The sequence below is a fragment of the Corvus hawaiiensis genome, chromosome 10 (assembly GCF_020740725.1).
Source record: "Corvus hawaiiensis isolate bCorHaw1 chromosome 10, bCorHaw1.pri.cur, whole genome shotgun sequence".
In the NCBI taxonomy this organism is placed as follows: domain Eukaryota; kingdom Metazoa; phylum Chordata; class Aves; order Passeriformes; family Corvidae; genus Corvus; species Corvus hawaiiensis.
In genome coordinates, this window is record NC_063222.1 from 5,902,545 (window position 1) to 5,930,197 (window position 27,653).

Consider the following 27,653-nt stretch of genomic DNA (forward strand, 5'->3'; position numbering starts at 1 on the left):
AGAAGAAGGTAATCCTGTCTTTTGTGATTTAAGGCATGTTAACAGAAGGGATGGTTTACTGATTATGGTTATACTCAGAGATTCCTGTTCTGCTTGTGCTTTTGTCTATCTCCACCAGGAAAGTGAAAGCTGTCAGGAAATTGGTGAGTCAGCATGCTGCTGCTGTTTCTCTTAGCTGTGAGGCATTGATTTTTTTCCTGATGCTTTGATATAGGGTCACAAGTATCCGAACTAAAATCTTTACTGAGAGCAAGGAGGTCATGGCAGCAAGAGCTGTTAGTTTAAACAAAAAAAGTCAATTCTATTTCTACAGTATTTGTTTGGACGTTTAAATTTTCTGAGAGAGTTGAGAGGAAAAAAAATACAAACCCCACTTTTTTATTTAAGCTGTTTAAGATAAAAATTGCTTTTTTAAATCTTATTTTTTGTGCAATGCTTTTCACAAAATCTTTCAAAAGTTGCTGAGGATTTCACTGTAATCAGGTGCCTTATATGTGTGTATAATTAACACAAGAACTAAGGCTAAAATATAGAGTAACTCCAATATATGGAAGAAGCAGCACTTTGAAATCTTTAGCACTCGTCCAGAAACAAGGTCCCTTTCAATATATCTGAAATTTGTGCAAAGTTACCACGCATTTTGAAACCCTAAGCAATGGTATTTGGCAGAAAGATCTCAAATCATCTTGTTAGTACTTGAAGATTAACATTAAGCAGAAGGAAATTTGGTCTATTTAAGAAAAAAAAATGCAAAGGCTGCTCAGGAAGCTCTGAGGTTCCCCCCCATGTAGAAGAGGTCCATAAAAGCAATGATAGTATTCCAATCTGCAGTGAGGTACAATCAAAGAATCTCTGCTTAACAGGCTATAGATTAGTTATGAAATAAAACACAGAGTCAGACCATAAAAAGTTAACTGCAAATAACTGTTTTCTTGTTTAAATCGGCAGGAAAATCTGAAATATTTCCTCTAGAAAAACACAGGTAAGCTACAATGTAGAATTTACCATTAATAGGCTGGAAGGAAGGGAAAAACAGAGCCAAGCAATAATAACAAGTGAGGAAACCAGTGGCTTCTGAAAGAGACAAAGTGATTGGGCAGGAAAGGCTGTACATTAACATGAAAGTCTGAGATTTATGGTCAAAGCCAGCTTTAAGACAGACCCCTTAAGTGTCTTTAGACTGAAATGAAGGCACAGACCTAAAGCCTGAAATTAATATAACACCAGGTGCTATTTACTATAAATTTTTAAGAGGCTTTGAGATACACAGGTGAAAGAATAATATAATTAGTACTGCTAAAAAGTTCAGGTTACAGCTAAAGGTGAGCAACAGGACCCTCTTAACCCTTTCTGGATGCACCACTGAAAAAGAGATGCCTCAGAACATCTCATACCCTTAGCCTTATTCAACAGTTTATAGGGATGAAACACATCCAGTTTAGTGTATTGTACTTCTGAGGCTAAGCATAGAAATGACATCGATTTACACCATTTAATAAATGTAGAAACAACCAAACCCTATTAAGTGTACATTGTGCTTTTCATCTGATGACTTCTCTCTGTGTGGACCTTTCCTGAAAACCCTTTTTCCACTCACAAGAGATCTCAGGCTCCAACAGACATGCATGGGGAAATAGCTCCTCCTTTGGCAGTAACACACAGGACTGTCTGAAGCATCCTCTTCAGCTCTCAGACTTGACATGCTACAGTACAGGGGTGTTTAAGGCTCTTTGTGCCTTCGTGACAACAATCTCCAAAGGACTCTTCAGAGAGATTCTCAGCTCTGGATTTCCAGCAGAGTACTCTGCTATGGAAACAGGAAGGGGGAACAAAACTGCATCAAACAGTGATTACAGAAACTGTGTTGCCTTGAGTGTATGCTAGTGGGTATTTTTTCATTATCATTCTACTTCAATTCCTTTAGAAAAAGTAGAGGGTGTTTTTGTGCTTGTTTGTTTGGTTTTAAGGTCAACCATCATTGGTGAAACAAGCAAGTTTGTAATGGGCTACTTCAGCTCTGTGTTCTTCCTGTACTTTGTTTATTCTCCAAACACAGTAACGTCTTAGTTTATGAAGGTCTTTGCTTCTGATGCAGGAGTATCAGTCCCTTCCATCCACATCAAGCAAAACTTCATCAAAAATCTTGACTTGGCAGCTATCACAATTGTGATTATTAGGAATTAAAAGACCATGCTTCATCTTTGCTTGACAAAGCCCAATTTCAGTCAATAATGGAAAATTTCTCTCTGTTCTAGTACTTTGTGGAAATACAAGCATAAACAAAGCTTTGTGGAGTTAGACTATGTCACTTTGGCTTTCTAAAGCCAGCACAAACCCAAGTGTTCGCTGACAAAACATTACTTTTTCAAGCATTACATCCACAAATTTGGTAAAATTGCTTCCAAATAATTGGAAGTTTAAAATAAAGAGACATAAACCAGAGATTTTGGTTCTCTCTGACTGCCTGAAGGCAATTGTCCATGCTGCTTTCCCACTTTCTAAGATATACAAAAGCCATAACCTGTAAAAGACAGCAGGATGTATAGTAGGGACACTCTAGGTGTATGTCATACATTCGATAAGACAGCTATTTCTAAGCAAATTTAAAATCAAGTGTGTTCTCTCATTGCAGTCACTCTTTGCTTCCAGGTCAAAGTACCCAGAAGAGCACAGCCACAACCCCTTTTGACTAGCTTTATCTTGATTCTTCTGGGGCTCTGCTTGTCACTCCAAACTTCTGGGATAGGAACACGCTGGCAAGGAGTCATCAAGGACTCTGGTGCCAGCCAGAAGTGTGGGCATTATGGACAAATATGACTCAGGTAAGGCACATCGATCTCACCTATAAAATGAACTCAGGAGGAAGTTTTCTTAAATACCTCCAGGCCTGCATGTCCTGAATTACTTTCTAGAAAATGCATCCCAGGCTACACTCCTCCAATTTCTACAACAGGCAGCCAAAAGCTTCTGCTTGACTGCTGAACAAGCCCATTAAGCCTAACCCCACAAATCACTGCGGGAAGGGGCCACAAGAGGAGGAAGGAGAAGGAGCCAAGGCCCAGGGAGAGGGCAGTCCTGCAACGAGCTCCAGTTACAGCTTCATCTTCTCCAGCAGTGCTTTCTCAAGAGGTAATACGACCTCATCCAGTTCATGTTCTAACATCCAACTAAAGACCTTCCCCAGCTTCCTGGAGGGAAGAGTCCTCACCCCACACCCCCAGCAGTGCTCCCTCCCCCAGGCACACCATGTAATTCTGCTGCTGTTCTACCAGGCAACATCAAATTCACATGTTTGCACATCACATGCCAGTTCTCACCTAAAGCCCCTACAGCACTAATGAACTCCAAATTCCTTTCATCACAGATTTCTTCCGAGATGCAGCATAAAGCTGACAAGGTGGCATTGCTAAGATCATCAGTTTGTATTGCTCACTGAGCATTCAGCATCTCACGCTGACAAACCAGGACCCTTCAGCAGAGCCTTGAAAACCCGGCTTGGCATTGCTTTGGCCGAGAAGTGTCACATAAAATGTTCCAAACTCTAAGAGCTGAGTAATGAACCTCAGAAGCGTTTGGCTGCACTAGCACGGTGGAACCCATCCACTGTGCATCTACAGTGGACCATTCCTTAATGATTCTCCTTACAATAGGAGTATATAGCAAAGCATCCAGTTCAGTTATTAACAAAATTCAAGCCAGCTCTTCTAAAGTAATTACTTTTAAATTGTCGTTAAAGAAAAAAAAAAGGAATGAACCAAAGAGAAAAAGAATAGAAAAACAGCAGAAAAAAAAGAAAGAGGATATTATTACTCTGAATACTGAACACTTTTATTTGTAGAGCAGGAAATGATAAACAGAAAAAGGCAAAATCTGAGGTCTAGGCAAAGAGTGTTTGCAAACTTCTAAGCAAGAAAAACAAAGTTACAATGATGGAACTTTGGTTTAAAGATTAATGAAAAACAGTCAAACGTATCCTTTTCAAAAATCAGGTCACACACAAATATACACACATCCTTTTGCTTTGTCAACAACAGCACCAAAACCCAGTAACAATTAAACCTGGCACACCAGCCAAAAGTCTCAAGCTTAGATAAATACGTACCTCAAAGTTAAGGCAGCTATTTGAAGAGTTCCAACTTTCAGCTACTTCTGGTAACTATGTCAAATTTAAAGATTTTCACTACAAAACTACCTGGCCTTTTAGAATTGTTTGGCTGGGAAAGACCAGCCTGGCTTTGTTTGGTGAGCAGAACCAGGTGCAAAAAGTTTCCTATGAGACCAGTAGGATTTAAAATACTTCACATGCTAAAGGTTTGAGAGATGACCCAGGTTACTGAAAATAGCTTTATATTGATATTTCTCCACGTGTCTTTAAGAGAAAGGAGTCTGAGGCGAACTGGTGAGTGGAAAAAAATGCCCCTTGCTCCCTGCAGACAGGTATTTCTCAATCCCCAACACACACAGATCCAAAAAGAATGACAAGTCCAAGCTTTTAAAAAGTGCTAATATTATAAAATTGATTTGGTAAAGCTTTTCATTCTCAAACAGTTGGTTTCTTGACAATGTGTCTCTGCAGCTCCTAAGCACACATATAATAAAAACCTCATCAAGAACAGATCCCTGCAATGGGACAGATATGTAGTCGGAAGCTGTGAAAGTTCACACTTCAGAAAAATCAAACTAACAAACTGCTGAGCCCTGTTAATTGTTTCTTTAAAAAAACCCAACCCAAAACATAAGCTGTAAATAGCTAATCATAGAGATTGTTGACTGATCTGTTTAGCAGCAGGTTTTACTAACCTGCCATGGATTTCTTACATAAAAGTATGTGGATTACAAGTTTTTTTTTCTTTCTTCACGTATGAAACCTTGAGAAAAAACACCTAAATCGGAAGCATGCGCAAAGTTTTGTCATTTTTGTCCACAGCTGAACTCAGAAACCAAACTTCTATGACAGACTAGCACATACAGAAAACCATAGCAGAAAAGCCAAAGCTAAGCTGATGTCTTGAGGCAGCTCATTAAAAAAAAAATAAATAAAAAAAAATTAAGAAATCTACATGGTGCTTGCAAGAGACTAACAGAAGGCAGAGCGTGTGTGTGAGCTGGGGGAGCACAGAGCCAGTAATGCCCAACCAACACTCTACCAGTTACATGGGTTCACAGATTTTCCTAATTCTGGAAGTCAAATTAAAGAAATGAGTTTGGCTTTTTTTTTTTTCAGAATCAACTGAAGAGATTTGATCTCTCATATTTTAAGTGAAACAAATTGGAGGGAGCAGTTCACAGAAACTGCTTAGTTTCTGCTTGCTGAAATACCAGCATGGTGACTCAAGGCATGCATCCTAATTTTGCTTCTTTTTTAAAAAAGTCTTTTGCAACAGCACAAGGAATAATTAGCCCTCCATTCCCCAAATCTTGGAATTTGCCCTCCACTAAAGCCATGAAGAGAACTGCAGCTAAGTGACTTAACTGATAAGCACAGCCAACTTCAGAGTTCCTTGGAATCCCAAGTTTTACAACCCCCAAACAAATCAATCTTTCTTTTACTGGCTGTGTATAAAACATAACATTTGCTTCAAGAAGTCCAGAAGCCTTTTGAATACAAAACAGGAAAGCCACTAGGAGGGGGTGGGAACCAGTAGTTTTTCAGAGTGCTGACCCATTGGACCTAACACACCCATCCCTAACACTTACTGCATCAATGTGGAAGAAAGAAAGAAAAAGAGAAAAAATGCAGCCTTTGGCAATCTAGGGCTCCTAATCATTAAATCTAACACAGAACAACTGAACAATGAAGAAAGTTGAATTGCATTGTAAATTTATGTTCCATGCCCAGGTTATGGAATGTAGTGCAATAGGGCACTGGGCAGCAACAGAACTCCATTCCTTACAAAGGGAACAGCTTGAACCTCATGATTTGTGCATGTGGGCAATACTGAATGACCTTCATGCTTTCCAGCATTCACTGGAAGGCAGATTTATTTGTAATCACAAGTCAGCTGTTTTGTTTTTGGGGACAAACATATATTTGAAAGAGCAAAGCTTTAAACTTTGCACTAAGTAGCAAATGCAGAAGCCAATACATTAGCTTTAAAAGCTGAATTTGAAGACTACACTCCAAAATCCATATTAGAATCTGAGAGAACCCTGACAAAATGGTAGTTTGCTGCTGCTTCTTCTGTTTCCTTTGAGAGAGATATGTTCATAGTTTAGTTATGTCCATAGTTCAGTTCCATTATAAAACAGTAGCCTCTCTAGCATATACCTTCTGTAAAAAGATGTCCCATTTCAACATAAGAGATCCAACACTCACAATGGACAAACAAAGTGATATTGCTCTTACTGTAATGGACATAATACAGGACTATCCGTATTTTAACAAAGAAAAACCATTACATTTTTATTTTAAACAAGCATTGCCTGTCTCTTATTTGCAATTTTCTTAGGCATGAAATAAATCCCATTCTGGATAAAGTGTTAACAGAACTGGACTGCAGTACAACAGAGCTGGACCCTAGGACAGTATTATTAAAATAACCAGCAGCTGGTTGCACTAAAACCATCTCCAGGATACAATGAACAGTAAATTCTGGGTTTTGTTTAACAGACCAAGGTGATAAACCATAGATTATATAAAGCTTCCACATCCTAGTTCTTGAACTCCTGGAAAAGAAGTTCTAAGTTAGATTTAAAGGAAGTCAAGAGACAACATTAAGCACAACTATTTCTTGATGTGCAGAAACATGAGGGAATGGGACAGGATTAGTGATTTTTCCTGCACATCCAATAATCAAGACAATTAAGAAGCATGTGGAAGCATACAGCTCCTGATATTCCCAAACAAATAGCAAGGAGAATCTTATTTACAAGCATGTGAGATGAAGCAATGGACTTCTGATTCTCAACTTCCTATGAGCAGCTGTAAGGAATTTAATTGCTACCTCACAACTTGACATGCCCCTTTCTCAGGTACCTATACAAAATACCCAGCTGCTGAACAGAAGAAAGTTGAATACTGAACACGTAACAGATTTTAATACAAAATTGCCAGCGGAAGTACACAAGGCTCTGAGACAATCCATAAACGCACACAGGTCTTTATAGAAGGTTAATGGTTTGCTAGCCAAGTGCCAAGGTTCACAAAACAGGTAATTTTTCTTTCTTTTTAAAATCAGATTTGAACTTTGTGCATTTTTCCTAACAACACTTCACTGAAATCTCAGCAGCAACTAGATGGGCAGAAGATATTTTACTTATAGGTGTTCTCAAACACCTAATTAATAAGAGAGCACAGGAAAGCCTCAACCCTTCAGCTACATACTTCAGTTTGCCGCTGCTGGGTCAGGCAGCATGACAGCAGTCTGAGCATACTTGGATGACTAACACTGAAACGGGTTGAAAACAGCAGCAATCATGACAGAGACAATAAAGAACCCCAGCAATCGCACACAGCTCCAAGGGGAAAAAAAAAAATCACTAAACATTGCTTTTAAAAAACACTGAGAAAACACAGTTCTGATGCCCAAACATACTTTCTTAAAGGCCACTTTTCATTGAAGGGATTATGGATGATATTGACAACATACGTATAAATAAAGCAGATGGCATAAGCAAATATTAGCATGAGATCTCAGGCACCTTAAAGAATGAAACTTTAAGGCAAACAAGGTTACAAAGTATCGTAATAAAACAACTAATTTGTCAAAGGAATGTGCATAGTGTTAAAAATAGCGATAATTTAAAAAACTGTCTTGTGAAATGAAAGACACAACAGAATATTGAGCTAAAAGAACATAATCTTTTGGAGATCTTAATATACACCACTGTCTTTACTACAGCGCTTCAAACAGAAAATTCCTCTGAAGCTTACAATTCATGAAGACGCCAAGGCAGAGAAATGATGGGCTAAGAGGGCAGAAATACACTAGGTGATCAACAGGGATGCACAGAGGGGTGCTTTAGGATGGCTCTCCCTCTCTCCCTGGTGCACGTATGAAGGACACTCAAGGAACACATACAAGGTAGCTGCCTTCCCCAAGAGAGTTCACCTCAGGTCTCCCATCAAGATAAACAGCAAGGAACATAAAAAAGGTGATTAAGGAGTGTTTCCTGCAATGTGCAAAAAACTGTGTGCAGACTGGGGGGAGCAAAGCAAGGAGGTAAGCGTGAGCACTGGTGGGCTCGTGTGCCTCGCCTCGGTTGCACTGGCGAACAATTTCAGCTGGAGGAAAAGGAGTGCACAGGTTAGGGCAAAGCTGGTTACAAGGACAAGCTTGAGACTAGGGGTATGGTGTAAAGCGTTCTTAAAAGGTGGCAAGTGATGTCTGAGGGGAAGACTAAATGTTTAAAAGAGAGAGTAAACAGCACAAAGAAATGGTCTTCATAAAGGGTCCACAGAGGCTGCTAGAGCAGAAGACCATGGGCTTGAGGGTGCAGTGTACGAGGTGCGTGGGAGGGAAAGAGCAGGAAATTTACAGGAGGAAGGTGCAGGGCACAGCCTGGAGGACGGGAGGGGAGGACAGGTGAACCAGCTGAGGAAAGGTTCAGGGCAGGTTGAGGCACAGCACACCGGCAGCGTGCTGCAGCGCATGGCAGGGGCTCAGCGGAGGAAGGGCCGGGGCAGGCGGTGGCGGCGGAGGGGAGCCGGCCCGAGCGAGGGGCAGCGCGGCGGGCAGGGGCACGGCGAAGGGCCGCTGGTACCTGGGCGTCTTGGCGGCGGCGCTCTCCCGGCGGTCCAGCACTCCGGGCACGCAGTTGGTGAGCTCGGTCCAGTCGGCGTGCAGCCCGCAGCTCCAGCCCGTGGAGAAGCGCGAGAAGAGCCAGGTCTCCCGGCGGTTGGGCCGGTAGCAGGTGCACTTCTTCTGCCCGGGCCGGCAGTCACACGGCACCTCCAGCCGCACGTTCTGCACCAGGTGGCGGCCGAAGGTGGTGCCGCCGGTCTTCTGGATGTGCAGAAAGACGATCACGTCCTCGCCCTTCATGTCGAACGCGAGCTCCCGCTCCAGCTCCCGCACGGGGAAGTAATACTTCTTCACGTAGTGCGGGTCCGGCGTGGGAAAGAGGTCCAGCTCCTCCGAGTAAGAGCGGCCGCTGGGGGAACCCAGGCTCAGCCCCGGCCCCACGTACTGGTACAGGATAAGCATGAAGCACACCGAGACGGCCACGATCAGCAAGAACTTGCTGGTCCTCTCAACCATGGTCCTTCCCGCACGCTTCATGTGTCACCATCTCCCGGGGCTGCCAGCGCTGGGCAGACTGCGGCGGTGCCGGGGGGTGGGCGGCGGAGCTTCGGCGTCTGTGCCAGCCGCCTCCCCCGGCTGCTCCCCAGAGCAGAGCCTTCCCCGGGGGCGGCGGGCCGCTCCCTGGGTCGCCTCGGCTCGCCGCCGTGCCCGCCCGCCCCGCCGCGGGCAGCGCCGGGAGCGGGGCAGGGGCAGCCCGCAGCCAGCCGCTCCGGAGGCGCCGCGGCTCAGCGGCGAACTTGGGAGAGAGGGGCAGGAGGGGGGCGGAGAGCGACCGAAAGGCAAGAACCAGCCCCCTCCCGCCCTCCCTCCCCGCGCTTCAGGAAGCCACCCCCATTCCGGCGCTGCCTTCGCCGTGCCCCAGCCCCCGCGGCACCGGCGCGGCTGTGCCCGCCCCCGCCGCCGGCTGCGCCCGGGCTCGGCTCGGCTGGGCTCGGCTCGGCCGGCAGCGAGCGCTTCCTGGCCGCGCCGCCCCGCCCGGCATGCACAGCGCCGCCCGCGCCGCCCCGCGCCCGCGGCCACGCTCCGACCGGCGGCGGCCCCGCCCGAGCCCCGCTCCGCTCCCGGCTCCGCTCCCGGCACCGCTCCCCCGCAGCGCGCCGCGGGCCCCGCCGGAATCACCGCCACTGCGGACCTAGGTGGGCTGCGAGGCGGCTGCGGCTCCCCGAAGCACTCGGCTCTTAGCGCTTCCAGGGGCAGCCTTTATGTGCCGCCTTAAAATTAATCCCGAAAAGCTGAGCTCGGCGCTCCTCGGGGGCTAAATTCCTACTCCCTCTGTGAGACAACAGTATTAGTGACGAGAATGTTTGCAGGGGAAAAGGATTGGGTCTTCCCGCATGTGTCTGCTCCCGCTGTGGCCGCCACATGGGCCACCGCAAGCCTCTAGTTGCAATGTCGCAACTGGATGCAAGAGGAAAATGCTCCGGCCACACGGAGGGTGATGATGGCTGTGAGCTGGAAGAAGCCTGGGCGCACCATCAGCCACAGAATGTGTAAATAATAGTAATAGGTGAAGCTGAGGCAAAAATCGTCAGAGGTGTTATTTATAGCGAACTTTCCCAGCGAAATGCTTTGTGCTGCTCAGTCAGGCGGACTCCATCCAGCAGCGGGGCTGCTGCAGGGTTTGTTTGCAATCTAAGTCTCCCAAATGAAGCAAAGCGTTGGGAACGCCGGGAAGTGCCCGGCACGGAGCCGGCTTACAGCGATCTCCTCTGTCGGGCAGCGCTTAGCAGGGGGAGATGTTGCTGCGAGGATCGGTGCGATCCGGATCCGCAGAGCCCGGCCGGTGTGCTCGGAGCCAGGCATCCCCTTAGCGGAGCGGTAAGGGCAGGCAGGTCCCGCGGCTCGTCTGTCAGCCCGGGGCCGAAATGCAGGTGGGGGTCACTGCCACCAAGTATCCAGGGAACCCCTGGAAATCACCATTTGGTGCCTCTCTTCTCTGACTGTAAACGGAGGAGGAAACGTGGCCCCATGTCAAAGAGTGAGGCTAAATGTAGTGGCAGTCATGCTGCCACCTCATCGAGACACGAGTTGTTGTCTATGCAGAATAAACGATACGGACAATTGTTAATTTCTAGCCAAAAAGAGTCTAACTGAAATGCCCTATTCTCCTGTCATTACTGCTGTTGGAGAAAGTTTCCTTAAATTTCTGGTGCTTTTTAAAATAGAAGTTACAACTAGATTTTAGCGCTCCAGCACTGAAATATTCCACCAGGTTACATTTTTTAATCCAAGTTATGCCTTATGTAAATGTAAAGGAATTCATGCCGATGGGTCATTGTTAAACACTGGGTCAAATTTACAACGGCCAAGGAGGAAATGAGATCCTGGATTTTCATTTGAACACCCTGACAGATAAAACTGCTACATTTTGAGATGGCTGCATTACTCACAAGTTATGGAGCCCCAGTGAGTTACGCAGTTCTTCCCAAACAAGTAACAATAAAATGTTTATAGCACCCAAAAGCATCATATGTTGTGTTCAAACCATTTATTCTGTTTGATATTTTCCTCTTAAAAGTCTACTTCTGGTTCTCCTCATGTAGGTTAGTTACTCCAGAAACAATGATGTCATTCTTATGCACAGAGTTCAGCTACACTGAGAAGCAGAGCATAAACCTAATTTACACGTTTGAAATTTGTATTACAGTTTGGGAAATACAGGCATATACATGAGGTTTACATACATGGTTGCACTACACATTGCAGCATAAAAAACACAGAGCAGATTTTTTGATTGTAATGTGTTTGCCTACAGTTCTAAACATACAAGTATTTAGAAATGCCAGAACTGTGGAGAAATCAGCCATTAAATTATTTCCAGTTACATGAGCAATTGGTAATGAATTGTTTTAAACTCTAAGGTATAAAATATTTTGCTCTTTTCATTAGTTATACAGATGGAGATATTTCATTACAGATTTGTATTTGTGGTAAATATAGTGCCCGTTAGTTTGTGAAAGAACATACTAAAATTCAATCCATGTAAGATAAACAGACCACAAAGGAAAATACAGAGTTATGGCTGAAAGTGCTGTTTTCTTTACTGCAGCACCTTCATCTAAAAGTGGGGTTTGGGGAACATGCTGGAAGCATTAGGGAAGGACTATACCCTTCTGATTTACACTTACACAATTACCGCCATCCTGCCTTGGAGACACTGCATTGACTCAGGGGTCAGTGCTTTTATTTTTACGAAATGCTTTGGAATCCTTCCCTGATAATTCTATATGCTGCTCTGAAATGCTGGTATTTTAAAGGTTCTTGCAGATGTGACTCACCTAAAATGATCACTTAAGCAAATACTTAAATCACTCTCTATTTATGCTCAAAATTCCACTGAAGACAATGATAGAGTAATTCTTCACTGCATGGGGAGTTAAACATCAGGTACTACATCAGTGCTGGTTTAGACCAGCACGTTTTGTGGACAAGAGAAGATCCAAGTAGAGTTAAAATAACAAGATCTACGCTTTCCCTAGCTTCTGCATTGGAAACAACATTGTAAAGGGGTGAGAAATCTGACAAATGCAAGTTGTTACTGCTACCTCCTGTTACATATTGTAACTGCCTGTTTAGTCTGTGAGTTTCCCTCCACCATGCATTTAGCCATTATCCATCTTTCCAAGCTGAATCTTCCACTCTCAGGCCGGACCTCCCTAGGCTTTCCTACGTCTTATCTGGAATTCACCACCCTAGGTCTGACTAGCTCCAGAAGCAAAGCTCTATTTCCTGTGAAGCAGTGAGACTGTCATTCTGCAATCATCAAGATGCCTAAAATCTAAATATTTGTATAAAAAGCATTTTAGAGGGGGGGAAAAGTTGTATTTTTATCTCTTGAGTGTGGACTAGAGGAGCTGCATTTCAGATTTTCTCTCCACGTTCTTCTAGGCAGATGCAAACAAAAGACCCCCCCCCCCCCATACCCCACTGGAAAAGTTCTCTGACATTTTAGTGTCTATCTAATCCTTTGCATCCTTCCACTCCAGATCTGTGTCAGACTGAGCAGAACCCTCTTACACAAGCAAATGGAAAGATTATGTTTGGCACTTTTGTAGGAATCTAGTTGATCTAGGAGCATAACTGTGCTGATTTTCAGTGATTTTCACATGACTAAGTTCCTTCGGGCACATTTGAAAGGCCTATGGCTTTTGTACACTCCCTAGCACTAAGCTGTATTTGTGAAGGAACTAACTTTGAATTCTCACTACAAAATAATTCCTATACTAGCTAATTTACCTAAGCTTGGTCTACACTCAGCCACTTTCCTGGCCTTCCTTTTTCTTGATTTATTTGTGGTAAGACCTTGCTAGGAGTCAGCTACAAGGATTAGAGATCTTTGTAGAGATAACAAGAAATAAACACAAATTTTGCAAAAGCAGTTGGAAGGTATTTTATCATTGCTTGCTTCTGGCCATGGGATGCCTAAATATTTATGTTAAATCTACAAAAATATTCTAATCTAATCTAATAAAAAAATTAATAAAATATTAACATGTGAGTTAACACTAGGTGAGGACAAACTCGGGTATCGTGAGAGTATGGCTTATTACAGGAAACCTCCCATGAGAAAACAAGAGTAAGAAACGTGTAAACCACACACCACCTCTGCCACCAAAACCTCATGCAATACTTACCTCAAAGCTTAATAAATAAATAGTAGCTTTATTAGGCAAGGGAAGTCTAAAGGCTTCTTGACTCAGAAGATACAACAGTTTGCTGCGAACTAGTATAACTTAGTTAACCAAAACATTACCAAAAAAATCCTCTTTAAACACTTGCAAACCCTAAGAAATACCTCAAGAAATGTTTTATCCTTAAATAAAGTTCTACTACTTTTTAAGAAAAAAATGTTTGCATCTACTTTGTTTCCAGAGGATAAACTCCCCATTACCCCAAATAGTTGAGACAAACCATTTGTTATCCCACTTTAGCTGTTTGGGTTTATAGCCCAGCTCCTTTAGGGAGAGTGGGCATGTGATGCTCATTTGCTTTGCTGATGTGTGTGTGTGTACTCAATATACTGAGTGAATGGTGAGGAGTCACAAATCACAGACTGTAGTCCTTGGCCTGTAATATCAACATTCCAACCTGCAGCAAAATGTAGAACTCTTGTTTTTCTAATGTGAACTGGTTTTGCTTGTCCACTGCTCTTGCAGCATCAGTGGCCAGCCATGCACATTTGCACAGAGTGGCAGCACTCACATATCATTTTCCTGCGATACTCGCACTCCCAGTTGGAAACCTGTAGCAGTTTGTAAACTCCAGTGTAAATACTCTGTGGTTCCACTCCTAATGCTGTAGGTTAGTCACAACCCCACAGAGTTCTCACAGCCAGCAAGGTGATCACTGATCCCTGAGTACAGCATGGTTCCACTTAATTCAAGGAAGCAGGCACTGAATGATGCCAAAATCTCTTAGACTCAGCAAACCTGGTTCTGATTTCAGCTCTTGCACTGCTTTTGGGGACTGCTGGAAAGATCTGCTGTTTGAAAGGTACCAAAGACAGTCTTAGAAACCGTGGGAGAAACCAAAACAGTGAAGGCACTATCAGCTGTCCTAAACAAAGGAAAGTGTAACTTCAGCAGCTACAGAGATGAAATCTGTGTTTTCAAACTACATTCACAGACTGTGTGTTTGTGATATAATCCTGCTCCCTCCTCTCACATGGATGCTGTGGATCTGTACACCTGTGGCTTAGCAGGATGTCAGCTTATGACTGGTGAGACGGAGCTAGTTACTTAATAATTGTATTTTCTCTCTTGCAAAGGGAAGATGATTGAAACAGACCCACTGCAAAAGCCTCCATGAGCAGATCAGTTCTCTGAGACCTCATGTGATAAGCAACAGTGGAACTTCTCAAAGCCACAAATACATGCTGCATGTAGTGACTGCAGATGCCAGACTTGAATGTGTGACGTTGGAAAGACCTTAACTGATCTCTCAGATGTACAAATGCCTACAAGTTTAAGCAGGAAGCTGGGACTGCAGCTGATGCATATATAGTTTCTAAGGTATTAATCCTTGTGAGGAAGGAGTTTGTGGGTCCACAGAGAAGGCACAAGGTGCCAGCTGTTCCCCATTCACACTCTTTTTTTTCCTACTTGTACTACAGCAGCTGCAAGATGATGCTGTCTGGGCTTGATGGAAAGGACAGGCCTATTTGGCAGTGGCATATTATTAGCATTATTCCCCATTCGTTCATGGGTATTAAATAAACACGAAGGAGCTTGGCTTCTACAAGATTTCACTTCCCCTGACTCTCTCCTGCAGCAGCTGTCCACTGGGACATGCCTGTTAGCAGGGAACAAGTGTAACCCTTTCAGACTTGCTCTGTAAAACCCCTCAGAACACAAATCCTTGGCTTCTGCTAGGGCCATCAGCGTGATGTGTTTAGAAGCACCAAGATGCTCTCACCGTGGAAGGCAGCCACTGCAGCCAGCAAAGCTGTTGGCTCTCTCCACATGTGTAACATGGATGTGTACACTCAGAAAATGGTGCTGGAATAGTTTCTGTACAACAGCTTAGTAGCTTTCTGCAGTGACTTGAAGCTTAAGCCTGGCTTAGGGCCAAGCTAGCTGTCACGGGTTTTTTGTATCGTACATATTAATCTAAATATTATTGGAAATACAATTGTTTTATCTTTACGCTCTTCAGGAAATGCTACAATGCACGAGGAAGATCCTTGTCTCTTTGCCATTGGGTCTTACATAAACATGTAGATGTCCTGTTAGCACGTGCACTGTTTTTTAGTGTTTTATACCATAATTTCCTTGATCTTTGTAAAAAAAACCTTTTGTAAAAAAACCCAGTTTGGAAATTGCATTCTAAAGCATATGTGCTTACAAAATTTTGACTTGACATCTCTGCAGGATTCTCCAGGAAAAAAAAATCTAATTAGAACTCGCATTCATCCTTCCTTGCTGATGTTTTAACATCGTGAACAGACAAAGCAGGGATGCCAAAGTTCAGGAGAATGGAGTTACACACAAAAAAGTGACTAATCACTTTCCCATTTAATCCTCAAATTAAGGAGTTATGTAATAAAGTGAATAAGCTGAAAGCTATAAAATAAACTGGCTATATAGCAATTATGCTCGGAGATGTGCAGTTAAACTGAAAATGTGCACCATTCAGTTCTTAGAAAGCTTTTAGACAGAAGTCAACCACCTGAAAAGTGCAGGGAATTTGAAGTGCACTGTTTAATGTATTTTTTTAAAAAAGAAATTGTCTGACAAAGCCAAGCTGTGAATAATCACAGCCTCTGCCTTTTGTTCACAGCATCAGCTCTTTCAATTATGTTGCTTCTACAAGCAATGTAGCAGAGGATCTGTAGGCTGACCAATCAAAGTTTGAATACTTTCTCACCAAATAAAAGCCATTGGTTGAAAAATCCCTTGGTGTGAAAAAAAATTGCAGAAATACTTCCCCCTTCTCTCTTCCCCCATTCATTTTTGCAATATTTGAAGCACTGTAAAATTATTTCAGTGGCAAAGCAAGAGGAAGAAGTTCACATTCCGGCTGCCTCTGTGTAATAGGAGCTGCCAGAACCAAGAGATGGAGAATTTCCCTGCCCTGCTGCCCACCCACCGGGCCCTGTACTCTGCCATGGATCTGGGTGCTCACAGACATGTTGATGCTGTGAACAGAAGGGATTTTCCACAGTTGGTTTTATCACAGGGATTGTGATTATCAGCATCCTATCAAAACAGTCCTTATAAATGATACCGAATCAACACTCAAGAGCCCAAGGAAAAGGAATTTCATGGAGATTGCAGGACTAAAATTAAGTCCACAACATTTATAATTAAGGGAAAGTTACTGCAAAAGAAGCTCTTGAGTGCTGAATATTTTTAGGCCACAGCAACAAGAAAATTGGGAGAAAAGGCTGAAATGCCACCAGGCAAACACATTCTTGATGACAATGAAAGCAGTGGGGCCTGTGTAGAGCATTTGGGCTGTAGGGCGAGGCTGCTTGCCCAGACTGAATGTTGTGTTCTTTTCTGTGCTGTTCTGTCCTAGGTGGCACTTCAATCCCTGTTTGAACCTTGCCACAGGGTGACTTGGCAGAGAGATAAGAGCAGAGATCTCCCCAAACAGTACCTAGTCGTGACTTAAAATTGCACCAGATGAAGGAGTGACCAGCTTCAGAGGGGATCATCAGTTAAGCCTGATATGGGTGCACAGGGGAAATAACTGTAGACCCAGCAGTTTCTGCTGTGAGAGCTTATGTATTTTAAGCTTGATCTACTTAAGGCATTATCCATAGTATATGAATCTCTTAATTCTTTTTCTTGATTTCTACACTGAGCATCAGTGATAGCTGGTGGCACAGACTCATCTGCTTCTTCAATTTTGATATAAAGTCCTAGAAATTGGCTTAATATGTACAGATGAAGTACACTGGTATTACAGTCAGTTGGGATTAAGGACTCATAAGAACAATAAGAGGAAAAAGGAAATAAATTTGAGCCTACTAGTCCATACATAGTAGAAATAAAGAATTAAACTTGAAAAAAAATTAAAATGTATTATTTAATTTTAGTGTAAACACAGAAGTCCCGACTACTCTGTCATCAAGTCTCACAGGCCAGGTAAGCATAAAACTCTATATTGAACTTGTGCTGATTTTTTCCTAGATTTCATTCCTAGACACTGACAACTTCAGTTAACTGATTCCTCCCTCTGTCACTGCAGTTCATCCAGCTCATATTTCCATTTATGTCTGCTGCAATAAAAAAACCATCCTGCCTTGTTGTCTTCTGTCAGGAGGGAGAGAGGCTATTGGTCAACAACTATTCACAGCCAGAATTACAAGAGAGGATTCCACATCATTCCCTGAGAGGATGCAGTGTTACCTTCTTTATTGTACCACATTCTAACCAGTGGAGGATTCTGAGTGGAAACAGAGGAATTCCAAGAATTCTTTATCACTGATAATAAAATAGGACCTAAGCAAGACCAGCCAGCCCTGACAGCTTTTGCATGTTCTAAAGGAAAACACAGAACACATGCACACTGCTGTAGGAAGCCCAGCAACCTATTTCCCTTAAAATATTTATCACAGAAAAGGAAAGAAACTGAATGTATAGACAGGAACTTCCCCTTGATTTCAGAAGTTTTAATCTCTCCCTCTGATATATTTATTACACAGTTAAAACACTTGAAGTTTAATATCACTTCTTTTAATTAGCCATTTTATCTGTCTTCTTTTTTCCTCCAAGTTGGCAAAGTTTTGTTTATCAGCAATTATCTACCTTACTTACACTGCAGAGAGGATTGAAATATAACAGAGGGCACCTTGCTGAGGCTTTGTCACAGACAGAAACGGGTCTGTATCGATGATACAGAATTCCACATGCTGCTGGAATACAAAATCCTTGTCTCTGCCCTTTTTTCTCAGGTTGGAGTTGATGTGCCTATACTGTGCCCTGTGATGAAACCTGGCTCTAATGTTGACATCCCTAATTGAAAAGTATTACTTCGTAATTTCTTCTTGCTTGGAAAACTGATAGAGGAATAGTCTTAGTTAAAAATGGAAAAGGCTGAATTTATGGGCACATGGGACATTATTTATAAGAATAAATAATTATTTATCTCAAACTTTTTTTCCTAGATTTGATGAGAATCAAATGAAACAAGGCTATTTACTGAAGCCAGAGGTGAGAGATCATTTTCCCTGACTCAGACACAAGTGTTTGTTTCCCAGAACAAACTCAAGGGGAAGCTGCACTGTACAAGAAATGGAAGAAGAAAGATTTCTCTTTCCAGCCAGAATATTAAAAAAATCCACACATCTGTCATGTTGGTAACCTCTCGAAAAACAGCTTTTGAGAACACCAAGATAAGAATCTCTGAACAGAAACAGACTGTTTAATACTAGTTTTACAATGGAAATAACCTGAAAAAAAAATGAGTTCACACAGGCTGGATGTTGTTTAAAATAAAGCTATTATTCTTCCTAGTTTGTGCTTCGCAGTATAGTGAAATGTATTATAACAGTTCTCAGGGTGGACACTGTTCTATAATAAAAATTATTTATTTTGGAATAATAAGTTTCTTTCAAATGTAATGTAGGTTCTTTTAGTGTAACACACACACACACACACAGAGCTGATTTTCTAGAGCAGTGTCGATACAGAGAACTATTCTGGAATTCTTACTGTGGTCACTGGGGCTTTGTTTCAATGTTAAACTATTGCATCATTTCAGAACAGATGTGTCAGTTAGGTAGATACTTGCATTACTAAACAACAGGAAAATTAGGGATGTGGAAAAGCAAAAGCCAAGTTGAGTAATTGTAATGCATTGGATAATTTTCATTCAGAGCTTCCTCTGCTCCTGCTGCTAGGCTAAGAGGGGGCATTTTCTTAAGAGAAGAAGGTACAGGAAGGAAGGTGTTTAAACTTTGTCTGTGATAGAGAAATGGAAATTGGAAAAATGTGTGTTCTATTGAAACAAAAGCTGTAACAAGGCATTACAAGTCCATGGCATCCCTTGCAGGAACACATGAACCTTGCTGGTAACTACAGCATCCCTTGCTTCCACCTATGAAAAGGATCCAAATGTCCCAAGTAAAGCAGAAACCAAAAGAAGTTACAAGTACTTCATTATTGTTCTTCAGATAATCCAGCCAAATATACTAGAAAAAATTCCACATCATTCCTGGAGATAAATCCCGGAGAAGGTTTTGTGTTGATTTTGCAGAACTCAAGTAAAATGCAGTTAGCACTTTACTCTTCATAGCTTCAAGGAGAAAACAACTGTCTGCTGATAAGGTCAAGCCTCTGTATAGCATTTGTTGCCACTGGACTGGCAAGAATTCCTTTAAATAACTTCAAGAGAGCCAACAATTCCACATGCAAAACTGTAGAAACAATATGACAAGTGAGTATGTATCAGCACACTGTGTTTGTTTGGATATTCTGATTTGCGGAGAAGGAAAATTTTTGTTCCCTCAGATTTTTGTGGTTGTTAACACAGCAGCTGTAAGCCCTGGACTGCCAGTGCCTGATGGCTTTGCCAATACAACCTCTGACAAAGATGCTCAGCTGTAGAACAAGTAGCTAAAAGGGCACATATTCCAGCAGCAGAGCAGCACCAGTAAGAGAAAATCAGCAAAATGGGTGTGGTTTCTTTGTTAGGAATATTGGTTATACCACAAAAATGCCACCTTTACTAGCATTCATGCAGTCACAGTGGGAGCCTGACAGCTTGAGTGTCTCTGGCCTGAGCTCAGAGCAGATTTTATGGCAATTGCACTGCAAACAGCTGTGGAAGGGCAGCTGTGAGCAGCTGTCAGAGGGCAGCTTGTGTGCACACTGACCAGCAATGCTCTCTGGCAGTAGCCACAGCAGGAAGATGTATGGTTCTCTGGTGCCCTTGCACTGCTGAACTGCATAATGCTGTGGAGGAGAAGGTCAAAATGGGAAAAGTAAAATACTCTCTCATTATCTCCCCACTTAGGTTCCTCAAGATTACTTTCTACAAATGACTGTCATTTTGGGAAAGGGTCTGGTGCAAGAAACACACATACCTGAGTGGGAGGAATAGCTGTTATGGTTTCCATACACAGCTGGCTCACTGCTCCCTGAGATTTTAAAGGGTATGAGCTGAACTGTAATAATTTACAGAATGGTAAACTGGCATTGATTTTAGCTTTCCCTATTATGTCAGCTATAATTTACAATGATTTGGGAGCTCTTCAGATAACTGAGTCTTCCTGCACTGGAATGGAGCAGGCACTTCAGTAGGAAAGATAATGTGGGCAAGCTGAGAGTAGAAATTACCAGACCTCTCCCTATGTAGGCCACCCCTAAGAATTATAGCCCCAGAACAAGCCTAGAAAGTGCAGTGATTTGTCTGTGGGAAAAAGAATTCAGAGACAACTTTTGTGGCATGTGGGAGAAAAGAGGTGGAAAGAAAAATGAGCACTGTCCTCCCACTTCAGTTAATCTGGAGAGAGGAAGAAACAGGGTCTTGGTTCTGGACATTAACCTCCATGAGAAGAAAAACTTGTGCTGTGACACTTTATCTTTCCCCAGACCAAGATGAGGGTATTGATGCTCTGCAATACATTTCCCTTTGCCCAGTACTGCTGAGGGAGATAGTTGTCCATTAAACCATAAAAAAGGTCTTGCTGTAGATTCACACTGCAGACAATTCTCAGCAGTAAACTACATTGCACGTTTTTTAAAAAACTACAGCTTGAGTCTTGTGGATCTAGGAACATTTTGAAGGTGTTGATAGGAAAGTGTGCAACCCCACTCTTTAAGATCTTTTGATCTCCCAGAGCAAAAAGCCTGGGTTCCTGAGCACAGAGATCTATTGATCAGTGCCTTATGACTTTGGATAAAGAATGATAATCACAGTGACAGGGAAGTTTGAGAAAGTATCGTAGTCAGAAAAATATTTGAACTAAAGCCATATCACAGTGTACTGCCACCTCCTGTATGACTTTTTTGCACTGTGGTGGGTTTGATAATCACTGGACCTTGTGCTCTTAAATTAAAGAACTTGGTAAATTTTATGAACTTCAGGCCATGAGTCATGAACTTTAACTACAATATTTAGTCCAAACAACTGCCTAAGTCCCAGAGTTTGTGCTGTCTTGCCTTGGTACTGCACAAAGCACAATCCTGTGCTCCCTGCACTGTGTGGATAGACAATGCAGACACATATACACAGATGTGGCTTAGCTTTAGACACTTGAATAGCCAATCTTGACCATATTCTACTCAAATTTACTTTTGTCTTCTTACAGAGACTATAATGGGAGAGAAAAAAGGTAAGGGTAAATGGTATTTATTGTTTTCCTGCAAACAACTACCTCTAAACAGATGAATCTGTTACTGTAGTAAAAATATGTAAGACAATCCAGGGCATTCAAATTTGAGTTCATCCCATCTTTTGAGCTGACAACTAATGTAATTCACTGAAGATAGAGACAGTGGAGGAGTCCCAGGGATCTTTAGAAGAGAATTAACTCTGGTCAAAATAGAGTTTTATCTGTGCCAGATCCTAAACAGAACACATGTGAAATTTAGGCTCTAACATAGATCAGTGTTCTATAAATTGCCCTGATCTTTACAGTATGCTAAGCTAAACCATTAGAGGCAAATGCTCTCTTATCTGGTGCTCTTGAAGACAAACTTATTTTTCCTGTGTCTGATTCAAGATGCAGAAAGCTTATGTCCCCTTTCAGTTCTTAAGATTATCATACCAACCATCCTCTTTTTTTCCCTAAAAAAGCAAAATGAAGCTATCCCAAATTAGCAGATCAGTGTGAATATAGCCACAAAAAAAATATATATATTAAGCTGCTTGGCAATCATATAGGTTCAGCAAATCTATTGACTTAGTTTTTATTATTCTTTCTTTATAAGTAGTAATGTTTCACTCCTTGAAATCTCATCATCCTTGGGTCTTGTTCTGAATTCTTTTCAATTCTATCTCTTAAAACAATAGAGTTTTCTTTTGTTATCTGGAATTGTGTATCACAACTAATTTTTAGCAGTGCATCCTGTTGATAATTAGGCTGATCTCATGAATCAGTTAATATCTGAATATTCTCAACATTTTCTCAGAGGCTCATGTGATTTTGGACACTGGTCTGAGTCATGGAAGCAAGTTTTTATATGTTACTTACTTTTAATGTGTTTCATTAAAGCTATAAGTCCTCCTGTCATAGGCCTCAGATAAAGATGTGATGCTGATACTAGAAGTGTCAATTTAAGTGTATCAAAATATAATGTATTGTTGAGAAAGCTGAGCTCTTAACAAGCTGGCTTTGGGACCCATCACATTGGATTTCTGGGCCCTTAAACTTTTTCAGTTGAAGAGTTTGTGTCTCTAGCCTCTTCCATAAACTCTGTTGAGCATCCTGGGCACAACTCTTTCTGTTACTCTCGCTGAAGCAGGACCCTGCTGCCAAGAGGGTGCTCTGAAGTACCTTCAAAACTCCATTTCCTGAGGCTGCAACCCTGTGAGCAATTAGGGTTTTCTGTCAACCTCTTCAGGAACATATGGCCACCAAAGCAAAAGGGCACTCAAAATCTGAGAGGGCTCCAAAATACCACCACTTTCACTTATTTAAATCTGTGCACCTACTTCTCACTCATTGCTCGCATTCATTAGTGCACAGCTACTTCCTTCCTGCTCTTCAGTATTCCCAGCTTTGAACAGTCAGGGTTCTACTGGCAAAGTGCATTGCATCTTTTTTCAGTAGTGGAAACTCCTCCTTTTCCCTATTCCACCATATTTTTTTGAGTTTTCACTAATCAAATCATATTTCTTTACCACAGACACGTAACTCTGACATCCCTTCCCTCGGCACGGATTTGCTGTACCTGTACCCAATTCTTTCAATTCCAGTTCTCTATGGTTACAGTGCCCAGACAACATTTCAGTCTTGCTTGGCTATTGTTGATTTACCAAACTCCCTCCTCCATGTTGCAGTCCCTCCATTCTCACAACTGACTGCTGCAGTTCAGCCTCAGCCATCCCCTGCTCACTTGGAAAGGCAATCAGTTCCAGGCTGGCCCTTTAGCAGTGCTTTGATGAATGGAATATGACTTGTATTTCACACTTAATGCAATTTAGGAGGGAGCAGTTTGAGATACTAGAAAACTTGGCAATAAAATGCCAATTAGGTGCGACTTAACACAGACTATTAACACAGTGTTTGAAATACCCAATGTTCTCCTACTATTCCTTATTATTGAATTGTATCCATTTAATCCCATTATGCCCTCCTGATAAAGAGATTATTCAGTCCTTTGCTTCCTTGTTCACTCCATGGTTCTCCATGGTGCTTTTTGCAGACTCTTCTTGGCTCCACACTGCTGTGACCAGCTGCTCTGGTACCAAACCCAGCTCATTTAAAGCAAGCTCTGATATATCTGTAGTGTAACACAACAGCTGTGAATAAAACTGAGGCATATCTTTTGATGATAAAGTTTCCAACTGGATATTGTATAAAAGTTGAAACAAGCATGATGAAATACTAGAGCAGCCTGGTGATTGTGGGCTCTCTGTCCTTGGAGGTACAGAAAACTTGACTGGACTGACATTGAACAAACAGCTCTAACTCTGAGGCTGGCCCTGCTTTTGGCAGGAGGCTGAACTGGATGGATGTCCAGAGGTCCCCTCCAGAATAAATTATATTATTCTATTGTTAAAATAACACAAACCCATCAGGTTTTATATATATATAATAATAATAATTTATATTATTTATTTACTTATTTATTTGCCTATCTTTTAAAAATGTTTTCAAATAAAATAGATTCGAGTAGGAGAGATTTGGTCTCTCTGACTAGACATCCAGTGCAGGCATGCTGCTCTGGAGTTTCTATTTTGACTGTATCATAAACTGAGGTGTCTGAACAGAGATGCTGCCAACTGCTGCTGAGATACATCAACGACATAAAACAGATAAAGAAATTACTCTACCTTTCCCACACATTAAACAGTTGTATTTTAGACTGCATCCTAACTCCAGCAGTTTAAAATTGTACCTGGTGCTTTAACTGCCTGAAGTAGACCTGGAACCAAGCCCCTTTAATGGCGTATGGAAAAGGCCTTTCAGAAAATACAAGGAGCTGACAGGCATGCCCATGATGGTTCTAAGTAGTAAGCAGAATAAAACTTGTGTTCTTCATTTTTAACTGCAGTGTACTGGACACAGATGGTACCTGGGACAGGCACTGGCACCGTGGCCTTGTGGACTTTACAGAAAAAAAGCACAAAGCAAGTGGTAGTTGCACACTCTGACTGAGGAACCAAGGCACGGAGACGCTTTCCTTGCTGTTATCAGCCAGTTTTTGATTCTCTCCTATTTTCTCCAATGCCTCTTTCCTATTTCCTTGTCCCAAAAGATACTCCTGCTGGAAAATTAAAATGACAACACAGAACCCTTTTTTTTTTTTTTGAGGTACAAACCTTTCCTTCACACCTGGCACAGCCTCTAATATTAATTATTGCTGCCATAAAGAAGGTGGTAACATTCTTCATTCATGGGAGTTTTGTTGATTTAATGGCAGTTTTAAAAGCATAGAATTTCCTTATGCTTAATCCATGGTTTCTTCCTCATCCCCAGCCCTGCCTCACGAGCTTATTTTTGGTTTGAATCAAGGGCTTTTTTGTCCATATAAGCCAGAAGTGTTCTGGAAGTGTTTTACATGGACAGAGGTACTTTATTGGGCTCCTGTCACCAGCCAGCATCTTTGTGTCACCTGGACCAGCTCACAGCACCGTGCTTTGTTACACTGCATTTTAGTGCTTGGGGTTGGGAGGTACCCTAATGAGTAGTGGCAGACAATTTAAAAAATATTTTTTCTGCTGAAGGGTGGGTGGAAGACAAGAAAGAAGGCCAGTACGGCATTCTTGATAGTTTGCTATGATGCAGGGAAAAATACAGTTTTCATCATGATAGTTCAATGAATCTTGAGTGCTCTGGAGGTTTGGGAAGTGTCTCTCCTAATGCATGGAAAAGCCTTCATTTAAAAAGGTACTTTTGACTTGTAACTGTATCTTTGCAGCAAGCAGACAGCTAGGTTATCTTTGTATTTATCAGAGTTCACACTGGATTGTGGTCTTGTAATTCTCTTTAGAAAAGAGTCTCTGCTCCTGTGCTAACTGCAGCTATTCAAAGGCACTGCAATCTATCAAAGCTCGTTACTTAGTTGTGATGATTACATTCTTGAGTTTACTGGGTTATGAAGAATAAGCCACTTGCCTGTCCTCTAAAATTACTACTTTCTTGCTGGAGAAGGAAGGAAAACACAGACATGTATGAAGGTCACAACACCCTGGTGTCAGTGGATAGCAGATAAGGCTCTTGATGATTTCTTCCTCCTTGATCATGCACAAACCACTCTCAACTCTCTGTATTGATCTTCCTCGAGGGCCATCCTCACAGAAAAAGACAGAGATTGAGGAGGAGCAAAGCAGCAGAACAGCACAAGCTGGAGCCTGGGGACAAAAACAAGTTTGAGAGCCTGGAAGCTGGACAACAACAGGTCTGAGGAGATGAAAGAGAAGTTGCTCCAGCTTACGAGGCTCTGCTCACTAAAGCAGAGCAGCAGTTCTACAGTCTGCAACAACACATGGCATTTTCTGAAATCATCATTGCTTTTATGAAAGCAAAAGCTTCTAAAGGTAAGACAAAACCCCTTCCCATCTCAGACTGCCTGGCTGTGTAAAGAACACTACCATAAAGCCCTAGCTTGTGTGATAAATGCCCTAACAGTGCTCATTGATTATATCAGTATACAGATGATGAAATCTGAGGGAGGGAGAGGACACGGGGTTACTTGTCAAAAAAATGAAACTTTAGAATACCAGAAATAAAGGTGCTTGTCTAATCTCAATTTGGCCCCTTTTTTGCTGTGAAGGATACATTATTGAATTACATCATTACACGTGTATTTTTTATTTTAAGAGGGAACAAATCTAGCCCCAAGGGCCTAAGCAAAAAAAGGAAATGAAATCACACAATGGCTGAGTAGGTTCATGCAGTTGTTTACAACTGTCAGCCTCCCAAATATCTTTCATTTTTTTCTGGACTTCATGGCCAAGGTCTGGATTAGGAGTGTTCAGAGTATCAATAAGAGCATCAATAATGTCAACCATCTGTTACCACATGAATCTGACCCATAAGAGATTCTTTCTTATTGTGAGAGTTTGGGAGAATGCTTTTTAAAGGCCTTTGCCTCCTTCTGAGTGAGACCTCAGCTCAACAGCTACCTCAGAAGGTGAGAATAGATATGCTTGAGCAAATACTGGATAAATGCCACGGGAAAAATTCTCCTTAATATTACCATGGAGTATGAATCAGCTGCTTGGCTGCATACAAGACATGAATCCAAGCTGGCAACCCAGATGTAATGTTCTGCCTTCAGGACAGGCAGAGGTCAGTGATGTCCCTAAACCTGGGATCCCTCTATCATGCTTTTAATACTACAGAAAAATGTTTCCAACAGGTTTTAAACACTAAGAGAATAAAAGATGACACTAGAGTGTCAAATCCCTCTAAGGCTATGAGCACAGAGAGTCGTATTTTATTTCCCTGAATGCTTTTGATAATAAAGAATAATTAATATCCAATCGACAACAAAATAAGATGAAAGTTTGTTCAACCCACAAACCAAAAGACCCCATGGTATTAGTTGTAAATGTGCACCAGATAAGTTTTACTTCCCCTTGGTGAGGTTTACAAGTTTAGCAACTACAAATATTGCACTTCTGATCAAAAATGCCTGAAATAATACAGATTCTGGGCCCACAGATATAACACAGAAATGTTTTAAAATCGGAAGTGCAATTGAAGAATACACATTTGTTCACCTGGAGCTCATCAATTCTGGGACTTTGGACAGACTTACACTAGGAAAATTTTGGAGAATTTGAATATTTTAATACATCATGAATCTTAAAGAAATACAAATCGTATATCATATATATATACATGTATCAATACCGTGAATATTAGTATTTTGGTTTAAGACATATTACTAAAGATAATGATAAATATGATTAAAAACAAAATACTAATGAAGATTTCTAAGAGCTTTTCTTCAGATGAGCACATTTATGAAAAAGTAAACTGTCTGGAAAATATTCACACTGTCCCTGAAGCAATCAATAAATAAATGTAATAAAGAAAAGAAGAGCAAACTGTAGTTCTGAGTACAGCAAAGGCATTTGAATCCTGAAACTTGGTTACATTTTTGCCATGAGCAGCTAATTTAACCTGTCTACCACTTCTTGGTTTTTCCTATTAGTAAAATAGGAAAAACACGTTGCAAGCATTATGAAGAAGAAATGTTATCAAAATTATTGAGGTAGGTAAGGTCCTGTTAGTATATAGTAAACCATCCTCACAACGAGGGGTGCTGTAACAACCTGGCA

At 41.8% G+C, this 27,653-nt stretch overlaps 1 protein-coding gene across 1 annotated transcript in view; it reads right to left on the reverse strand.

The window, feature by feature from the left end:
* HS6ST1 (heparan sulfate 6-O-sulfotransferase 1) overlaps positions 1-9,528 on the reverse strand; it is a 180,144-nt gene extending 170,616 nt beyond the window's left edge. Inside the window, exon 1 of the mRNA XM_048314301.1 lies at positions 8,704-9,528. Within this exon, the coding sequence (XP_048170258.1) occupies positions 8,704-9,221 (518 nt within the window). The 5' untranslated portion in view covers positions 9,222-9,528. The remainder of the gene's footprint in view (positions 1-8,703) is intronic.
* Positions 9,529-27,653: the final 18,125 nt, after the last annotated feature.